The sequence below is a fragment of the Ascaphus truei genome, chromosome 11 (genome assembly GCF_040206685.1).
Source record: "Ascaphus truei isolate aAscTru1 chromosome 11, aAscTru1.hap1, whole genome shotgun sequence".
Lineage (NCBI taxonomy): Eukaryota > Metazoa > Chordata > Amphibia > Anura > Ascaphidae > Ascaphus > Ascaphus truei.
In genome coordinates, this window is record NC_134493.1 from 40001 (window position 1) to 50808 (window position 10808).

At 49.2% G+C, this 10808-nt stretch overlaps 1 protein-coding gene across 1 annotated transcript; it reads left to right on the forward strand.

The window, feature by feature from the left end:
* Nucleotides 1–198: 198 nt before the first annotated feature.
* LOC142463017 (uncharacterized) lies at nucleotides 199–10515 on the forward strand. Its single transcript, XM_075565210.1, is given in 4 exon segments — nucleotides 199–297; nucleotides 8108–8777; nucleotides 8780–9165; nucleotides 9167–10515. Coding segments are annotated over 3 exon segments (1026 nt in total). The 5' UTR covers nucleotides 199–297; nucleotides 8108–8230; the 3' UTR covers nucleotides 9260–10515.
* Nucleotides 10516–10808: the final 293 nt, after the last annotated feature.

A 10808-nucleotide genomic window follows, 5' to 3' on the forward strand; every position in this document is an offset into this window, starting at 1 on the left:
TTTGCTTCAGTACATCACATACTGTTTAGTTCATGTGTTCTCGTGTCATATATTGTTTTATACCTTTTAAGCACCACACATGTATGCATGTGTATGCACATGTCTTCACTGTTAACCCATTAAAGACCTTTTAATTCATTTTGACTTTTGGTTTGCACATTGCTTTTTGGTCATTTGGGATACGGGGAGAGGAGACACTCACACACCACACCCATCGGGGGACAACTCTGCTGAAACAACAGGACACCATCCATACAGGACATTACCCTCTGAGGGCAAGGACTCACATCAGGCCGTGTGAGTTTAATGTACTGCACCGACACACTTTATTCGAGCAAATACCCGGTATGTACCTGGCAGATACCTGGAATGCGCCGCTCCTCACCTCTGACAAGCCCCGTTGCGTTTGCCTTCCCAGCCTGGGTTCATGCCTGGCTGACGGGTGGCTGATCTGTTAAATGATAATGATTAGGATTTAATAGGCTGCAATGCTTCGCGTGTCTACCAGATGGCATAAATTCATGAATTGTAATGCAGTATATATATAATATACTGTGCAGTATTGCAGCCAGCGGGAATAAAATGCTCAATCCCTGCTTGGAAAATACCTCAATGCACTCGGCAGAAAACAGTCACAAACCTCAATACACCCGGGTATACCCGAATTCGTGGGACTAGCCGAGCTTGAATAAAGTGTGTCGCCAGTGTATATCTGAGACTCCAGTATATGAGTCTGTATTTACCCACACCAGTCAGCGTTGAGGGAGAGTCACCACACAAGCCAGGTGAGTCACTGGATCATATAATCTATGTATTCTGTGATTAGTTAGTGGAACCCACCATCCATCCCACCACCGTCCACTCCTACCCCACCCCCCTACTCCCCCTTCCCACTCCCCCCCTCCCCTTTTTTCCCCCCAATCCCCCAATGTGGACATGATACACTAATATCGTGTTTTATTCTTTTATTCTAGTCACCCCGTCACCCCAGTCAGTCACCCCGTCACCCCCCCCCCAGTCAGCCACCCCCCCCCAGTCAGTCACCCCCCCCCCGAGTCCGTCATGCCTCCCCCCCCCCCCCCCAGTCAGTCATGCCTCCCCCCCCCCCAGTCAGGCCACCCCCCCCAGTCAGTCACCCCCGCCCCAGTCAGTCACCCACCCTCTCTCTCTCTGTGTATCACCCACCCTCTGTGTGTGTCACCCACCGTTTCTCCCCTCTGTGTCTCCCCCCTCTGTCTCTCCACTCTCTCTCCCCCCCACACTCTCTCTCACCCCCACACTCTCTCTCTCACCCCCACACTCTCTCTCCCCCCCACACTCTCTCTCCCCCCCACACTCTCTCTCCCCCCCACACTCTCTCTCTCTCCCCCCACACTCTCTCTCTCTCCCCCCACACTCTCTCTCTCTCCCCCCCACACTCTCTCCCCCCCACTCTCTCTCTCTCCCCCCCCACTCTCTCTCTCTCCCCCCCACACTCTCTCTCTCCCCCCCACACTCTCTCTCTCCCCCCCACACTCTCTCTCTCCCCCCACACTCGTCTCCCCCCCACACTCTCTCCCCCCCCACACTCTCTCTCCCCCACACTCTCTCTCTCCCCCCCACACTCTCTCTCTCCCCCACACTCTCTCTCTCTCCCCCCCACTCTCTCCCCCCCACACTCTCTCCCCCTCACACTCTCTCCCTCTCCCCCCACACTCCCTCCCTCTCCCCCCCACACTCCCTCCCTCTCCCCCCACACTCTCTCTCTCCCCCCCACACTCTCTCTCTCCCCCCCCACACTCTCTCCCTCTCCCCCCCACACTCACTCCCTCTCCCCCCCACACTCTCTCTCTCCCCCCCACACTCTCTCTCTCCCCCCCCACACTCTCTCTCTCCCCCTCACACTCTCTCCCTCTCCCCCCCACACTCTCTCCCCCCCACACTCTCTCCCCCCCACACTCTCTCCCCCCCACACTGTCTCCCCCCCACACTCTCTCCCCCCCCACACTCTCTCCCCCCCACACTCTCTCCCCACCCACACTCTCTCTCTCCCCCACACACTCTCTCTCTCGCTCTCTCGCTCTCTCGCTCTCTCTCTCCCACGCGCGCTCTCCCACGCGCTCTCTCCCCCACACACTCTCTCTCTCCCCCACACACTCTCTCTCTCCCCCACACACTCTCTCTCCCCCACACACTCTCTCTCTCCCCCACACTCTCTCTCTCCCCCGCACACTCTCTCTCTCCCCCCCACACTTTCTCTCTCCCCCCCACACTTTCTCTCTCCCCCACACTCTCTCCCCCACACTCGCTCTCTCTCCCCCACACTCGCTCTCTCTCCCCCACACTCTCTCTCGCTCTCTCTCTCCCACGCGCGCTCTCTCTCCCACGCGCGCTCTCTCCCCCACGCTCTCTCTCTCTCCCCCACACACTCTCTCTCTCTCCCCCACACTCTCTCTCTCTCTCCCCCACACTCTCTCTCTCTCTCCCGCACACACTCTCTCTCCCCCCCACACTTTCTCTCTCCCCCCCACACTTTCTCTCTCCCCCCCACACTTTCTCTCTCCCCCACACTCTCTCTCTCCCCCACACTCTCTCTCCCCCACACTCTCTCTCCCCCACACTCTCTCCCCCACACTCTCTCTCTCCCCCACACTCTCTCTCTCTCCCCCACACTCTCTCTCTCCCCCACACTCTCTCTCTCTCCCCCCACACTCTCTCTCTCTCCCCCCACACTCTCTCTCTCTCTCCCCCACACTCTCTCTCTCTCCCCCACACTCTCTCTCTCTCCCCCACACTCTCTCTCTCTCCCCCACACTCTCTCTCTCTCCCCCACACTCTCTCTCTCTCCCCCACACTCTCTCTCTCCCCCACACTCTCTCTTTCCCCCACACTCTCTCTCTCCCCCACACTCTCTCTCTCCCCCACACTCTCTCTCTCCCCCACTCTCTCTCTCTCTCCCCCACACTCTCTCTTTCCCCCACACTCTCTCTCTCCCCCACACTCTCTCTCTCCCCCACACTCTCTCTCTCCCCCACACTCTCTCTCTCCCCCACACTCTCTCTCTCCCCCACTCTCTCTCTCTCTCCCACACTCTCTCTCTCTCGCCCCCACACTCTCTCTCGCCCCCACGCTCTCTCTCTCGCCCCCACTCTCTCTCTCTCTCACCCACACTCTCTCTCTCTCACCCACACTCTCTCTCTCACCCACACTCTCTCTCTCTCCCCCACACTCTCTCTCGCTCTCTCGCTCTCTCTCCCACGCGCGCTCTCTCTCCCACGCGCGCTCTCTCTCCCACGCGCGCTCTCTCTCCCACGCGCTCTCTCTCTACCACGCTCTCTCCCCCACGCTCTCTCTCTCTCCCCCACACACTCTCTCTCTCTCCCCCACACTCTCTCTCTCTCCCGCACACACTCTCTCTCCCCCCCACACTTTCTCTCTCCCCCCCACACTTTCTCTCTCCCCCCCACACTTTCTCTCTCCCCCACACTCTCTCTCTCCCCCACACTCTCTCTCCCCCACACTCTCTCCCCCACACTCTCTCTCTCCCCCACACTCTCTCTCTCTCCCCCACACTCTCTCTCTCCCCCACACTCTCTCTCTCTCCCCCCACACTCTCTCTCTCTCCCCCCACACTCTCTCTCTCTCTCCCCCACACTCTCTCTCTCTCTCCCCCACACTCTCTCTCTCCCCCACACTCTCTCTCTCTCCCCCACACTCTCTCTCTCCCCCACACTCTCTCTCTCTCCCCCACACTCTCTCTCTCTCCCCCACACTCTCTCTTTCCCCCACACTCTCTCTCTCCCCCACACTCTCTCTCTCCCCCACACTCTCTCTCTCCCCCACACTCTCTCTCTCCCCCACACTCTCTCTCTCCCCCACTCTCTCTCTCTCCCACACTCTCTCTCTCTCGCCCCCACACTCTCTCTCGCCCCCACGCTCTCTCTCTCACCCACACTCTCTCTCTCTCTCACCCACACTCTCTCTCTCTCACCCACACTCTCTCTCTCACCCACACTCTCTCTCTCTCCCCCACACTCTCTCCCCCCCACACTCTCTCCCCCCCACACTCTCTCCCCACCCACACTCTCTCTCTCTCACCCACACTCTCTCCCCACCCACACTCTCTCTCCCCCACACTCTCTCTCTCCCCCACACTCTCTCTCTCCCCCACACTCTCTCTCTCCCCCACACTCTCTCTCTCCCCCACACTCTCTCTCTCTCCCCCACACACTCTCTCTCCCCCACACACTCTCTCTCGCTCTCTCGCTCTCTCTCCCACGCGCGCTCTCTCTCCCACGCGCTCTCTCCCCCACACACTCTCTCTCTCTCCCCCACACACTCTCTCTCTCTCCCCCACACACACTCTCTCTCTCTCCCCCACACACTCTCTCTCTCTCCCCCACACACTCTCTCTCTCTCTCCCGCACACTCTCTCTCTCCCCCCCACACTCTCTCTCTCCCCCCCACACTTTCTCTCTCCCCCCCACACTTTCTCTCTCCCCCACACTCTCTCTCCCCCACACTCGCTCTCTCTCCCCCACACTCTCTCTCGCTCTCTCGCTCTCTCTCCCACGCGCGCTCTCTCTCCCACGCGCGCTCTCTCTCCCACGCGCGCTCTCTCTCCCACGCGCTCTCTCTCTACCACGCTCTCTCCCCCACGCTCTCTCTCCCCCACACACTCTCTCTCTCTCCCCCACACTCTCTCTCTCTCCCGCACACTCTCTCTCTCCCCCCAACACTTTCTCTCTCCCCCCCACACTTTCTCTCTCCCCCCCACACTTTCTCTCTCCCCCACACTCTCTCTCTCCCCCACACTCTCTCCCTCCCCCACACTCTCTCTCTCTCCCCCACACTCTCTCTCTCCCCCACACTCTCTCTCTCCCCCACACTCTCTCTCTCTCCCCTCACACTCTCTCTCTCTCCCCCCACACTCTCTCTCTCTCCCCCCACACTCTCTCTCTCCCCCACTCTCTCTCTCTCTCTCCCCCCCACACTCTCTCTCTCCCCCACACTCTCTCTCTCTCCCCCACTCTCTCTCTCTCCCCCACACTCTCTCTTTCCCCCACACTCTCTCTCTTTCCCCCATACTCTCTCTCTCCCCCACACTCTCTCTCTCCCCCACACTCTCTCTCTCCCCCACACTCTCTCTCTCCCCCACACTCTCTCTCTCCCCCACACTCTCTCTCTCCCCCACACTCTCTCTATCTCGCCCCCACACTCTCTCTCTCTCGCCCCCACACTCTCTCTCGCCCCCACGCTCTCTCTCTCTCACCCACACTCTCTCTCTCTCTCACCCACACTCTCTCTCTCTCACCCACACTCTCTCTCTCACCCACACTCTCTCTCTCACCCACACTCTCTCTCTCACCCACACTCTCTCTCTCCCACACTCTCTCTCTCTCTCCCACACTCTCTCTCTTCCCCACACTCTCTCTTCCCCACACTCTCTCTCTCCCCCACTCTCTCTCTCCCCCTCTCTCTCTCTCGCCCCCACACTCTCTCTCTCCCCCACACTCTCTCTCTCCCCCACACTCTCTTTCTCCCCTACACTCTCTTTCTCCCCCACACTCTCTCTCCCCCACACTCTCTCTCTCCCACACTCTCTCTCTCTCCCACACTCTCTCTCTCCCCCACACTCTCTCTCTCCCCCACACTCTCTCTCTCCCCCACACTCTCTCTCTCCCCCACACTCTCTCTCTCCCCCACACTCTCTCTCTCCCACACTTTCTCTCTCCCCCACACTTTCTCTCTTTATCCCCCACACTCTCTCTCTCTCTCTGTCCCCCACACTGCAGCAAAGGTTATTCCCACCTTTCTCCTAGGGCAGGGATATCCAAACAATGTAATTCCAGCGCACAGCAAAAAGAGAGTCGGGTTAATAAAAAATAAAATAATTTATTTAAACCGCATTAAAAAAATAGAGGGTGCAACCTTTCAAGGATGAGGTGTGTATGTATATATATGTGTGTGTGTATGTATATACAGTATATGTGTGTGGACTGGGGGCGGGACTAGGTGGCGAGTAGATTTTTTGGTTGGGCGAGTAGATTTTTGGGTGATTTGTCGAACACTGTATATATATATATATATATAGCTTATTGCTGCAGCAAAGGTTATTCCCACCTTTCTCCTAGGGCAGGGATATCCAAACAATGTAATTCCAGCGCACAGCAAAAAGAGAGTCGGGTTAATAAAAAATAAAATAATTTATTTAAACCGCATTAAAAAAATAGAGGGTGCAACCTTTCAAGGATGAGTTGTGTATGTATATATATATGTGTGTGTGTATGTATATACAGTATATGTGTGTGTGTATATATATACTTTTATTTTTAATTATTTTATTTTTTATTAACCCGACTCTCTTTTTGCTGTGCGCTGGAATTACATTGTTTGGATATCCCTGCCCTAGGAGAAAGGTGGGAATAACCTTTGCTGCAGCAATAAGTTTGAGAAGTATATTAGTTATATTTTTTCTTACATTTTCTTTTGAAGATTTTTTGCACCATAATGTATGGCACTTTTTGTTAAACTGTTTTAATTGCTGTGTAGCACAAATCAGGAAAAATGATGTAAATACGGCAGAAACGTCGGTTCCTATTTTAATCAACCAAGTTAAGTCTACTGTAAGCTGTATATTTACCCATTTTTGGACATTAGTGGTGTCAAGTGTGGGGGTTTTGGCCCAGGATTACAGGGGTTAAACCCCATTAGGCCACCCTCTACTCTCACCTGAGAAGCAAGGGGTTAACTGGGCTGGAGTCCAGTAATGTGGTTTTGCCTTGCTTCAGCCATCCAACTGTTTATTCCCCTGTAAAAATTTATTGTTTCTGTTCCAGTGACTGCACCACACAAACACTGGAATCCATCCGGGAGGGCAAGGGTTAATAGTTGAATAGTGATTCTAGCCCTTTGTTTAAGTTACCCTCAAAGATGCCTGCCTACTAAGGAATGCGACCAAATGTTTAGGAAGCTGGAGTGGTTGGTGAGTGTTAAAACTCACACTTACAAACCATAGTATCCTGCCAGACACTCAATTTGGTAGACTGGCCAAACGCCCCTGATTTAGGAGTGGGGCTACAGAATGAGTGACCTTATTAAATATAAGAATATTATGAGATGTCCTCGGCTGAACATGCTATAAGTTACATATGTGTAAGCGGGGGGCCGAGCCGCAAATAATGATTACAGACACCTGCTGTTTAGCAGGTCCTATGAGACAGATATTAATATCTCTCTTAATTTTAGTATTACACTGTAATATTTAGTCTTATTGGGAGCGTCATGCGTGTCGGAATGTATTAATATGGCTCGCGTGCCAGTAAGTTTCACTGAACTGAAGTTATGACGTTATTTAGATAGGAAAAGCAGTTTTTAAACGTCCTTGGGTGGGAGGAGTTTTACTCTGAGGAAAACTGTCAACCTCACCACTGATTTATGAGAGGGGCTGGGTTTAGGTTGTGTTCAATGGGAAATAATTGTATAAGAACCAGGCTCAGCCTATGGCTATTGTCTTTCGTGTCTTGATGATTATGAAGATTGCTGTATGAACTGCCAGTCCAGATGTGACTGTTTCATCATTCCATCTTAAGTGAGTGTCCATATTTTGTCTGTCATTTGTATATCTCGTGTGTTCACCTTTTTCAAGGAATAAATTATATTTTATCATATCTAAGTCTCGTCCAGTTCAACCCAGTTATATTTTGGTGTGTATTATTAATAGCCTGTCTCAAAGCTACCGTCACAAGTGGTCAGATACTCGTGGGATGCCAATGGCTAGCTGGCCCCTTGAGCCACTAAAGGGTTAATATATCACAAAGTACAACAAAAGTTATTTGATAAGAACAATATATGAAGAACATTGATACAGGGAGTAATGTGATTTCTATTACTGGCGTGAGGAGAAAATATTTATTTCCATTTATGAGACATAATTGTAACATGATTAATTGGGGTGTTTTTTTTGCCTTCCTCTGGGTGAATGTAACGATAACAATGTAGCTTTAATTATGTTCAGTATGTTGCACGAGTAGAATTTTATAAAGGTTCAACTCAATGAACATATATCTCTCATCCAAATCTTCTCTGATGCATTGCAATGTTACATTAATACATTTTCTCACCATAGATGTATCTTCAGCACATGACTCGTCTGTGAGCAAGAAGCAACGTAAGAAATGTCCCAAACATCAAATTACATGAGGGGTTAATGGAAATATGTTTTAAGGACTTCAACATTGCATAAGTCTGTATGAGAATTGGAACAAGATTACCAGAAACTCGGCAGAGCATTTCTATACATCAACAGCCTTTTACTAAACTTACAGACACCGCAAGACAAGGAGAGGGTTTAAAGAACATGAACCCCTACTGTGGGACATACGATAATGTTATACCGCAGATAATCCATACAGGGAAGAAATCCTATAACTGCTCTGAATGTGGGAAAAGCTTCAATAAGAAATATCATCTTGTTACACACCAAATAATCCACACAGGGGTGAAGCCTTATAACTGCTCTGAATGTGGGAAAAGCTTCAGTCAGAAATCAGGTCTTGTTACACACCAAAGAATCCACACAGGGGTGAAGCCTTATAACTGCTCTGAATGTGGGACTAGTTTCCATGATCAATCAAGTTTTTGTAGACACCAAAGAATCCACACAGGGGAGAGACCCTATAACTGCTCTGAATGTGGGAAAAGCTTCATTAAGAAATCGCATCTTGTTACACACCAAAGAATCCACACAGGCGTGAGACTTTCTAACTGCTCTGAATGTGGGAAAAGCTTCAGTAACAAATGGCTCTTGTTACACACCAAAGAATCCACACAGATGTGAGACCTTTTAACTGCTCTGAATGTGGGAAAAGCTTCAAGCAGAAATCAATTCTTGTTACACACCAAAGAATCCACACAGGGGTGAGACCTTATAAATGCTCTGAATGTGGGAAAAGCTTCTGTCAAAAATCAAGTCTTGTTACACACCAAAGAATCCACACAGGGGAGAAGCCTTATGATTGCTCTGAATGTGGGAAAAGCTTCAGTCGGAAATCGCATCTTGTTACACACCAAAGAATCCACACAAGGGAGAGGCCCTATAACTGCTCTGAATGTGGGAAAAGCTTCAGTCGGAAATCGCATCTTGTTAGACACCAAACAATCCACACAGGGATGACACCCTATAAACTGCCCTGAATGTGGAAAAAGCTTCAGTAAGAAATCACATCTTATCTCGGGAGATCTCAGACTTCTCTGCTGTCGATGCCGGCTCCATTCTTGATCAAAATCTCACTCCTACTCTGTACTCTGAACAGTCACGACTTTGGACTCCTTCCCCCCCTCGTACATAGATACACATTCTCTACTGTTTAAAATGCATTCTCTACTGTTTAAAATGCATTCAATTTGTATTAATTATGGGGTATATTTTAGTGCAATTCACTAAGGCTTCTTCAGGAGTTAATGTGGGTATATCTGTCCCTACCTTCTTTATAGGCACTTCCCTGTTTCTATTGGTTCCCATAAGCGCAATCCAATTGATTGAGAAACATCTTGATGTAATATTTCTCTTCTACATTGAGTTTGTATACTATGTAACATACTTTGTGTATCTGCACTATTCTATATAGATTATAAAATATAACTTGTGTGATTATAGATAACCAGATATGTGTCTTTAACATTCAGAGATTGGTTATATCTCTATTTAACACTTCTCTTTGCATTAAGTTTATGCTATGGATTCTGTGTTATATTGTACTACAGTATTTGGGGTTTCAGTATATTCCCACTGCTATATGTATTACTCTGTGTATTAGATTTTAAGTAAAGAATTGTGCAAATTAAGATAACCCCGATCTGTGTCTTTAATTATTAGACACATTAGACAGTGAATCTCTTTCCCCTCTATATACACTATTTGAGGGACTATATGTGTCTGATTATTTAAGATGTCTTTTTTCAACAAATGTAGTTCATCAATATTTGTTGATTTAAATTCTTTCCTTTACATTCAAATTATGAGTGATATGTGTGATTTAAGATATTCCTATCTAGGTCTTTATTTATTAGACATAAATGGACTATATATCTTTCTTTATTAAATTCAGTGTGATTTAAGATATTCCTATGTCTTTATTTATCAGACATAGATGGACTATATATCTTTCTGAGGTTCGTTACTGTATTAAATTCAGTGTGTGATTTAAGATAATCATTCTTTGTCTCTAATTAGATATGTCTTTCTATACATATACTGTATAAGTGATACTTATTCCTAATGGGGATAGTAACATTCTCTATTGAATATATTCATCCTTTCTTTAAGGGTGTAATTTCCAATAAGCTGCCACTCTTACAGTAGTTTGTGAATTAAACCAACTTTATTCTAAGTAGTGATACCATGTTAAATATGCATCAAATTGTCTGCCCTTTATTAACATGGCTGCAAAGTAACAGTATATACCCAGCGGCGTTTGTATTGATTTATATGTATGGGACAAGGAATCAGATGGTGGTTATGTTATGATATAACAGTAAATCCTTCTCCTGAATGTATACTGATTATTGTTAGGAGTACCAATTACATTTCAGTGCACAGTATTACAACTGTCACACACACGATGCACAGCTATCTCTCACTCCCTGACACACACACGATGCACAGCTATCTCTCCCTGTCACACACACACACGATGCACAGCTATCTCTCACTCCCTGACACACACACACGATGCACAACTATCTCTCACTGTCACACACACACGATGCACAGCTATTTCTCACTATCACACACACACGATGCAAAGCTATCTCTCCATGTCACACAC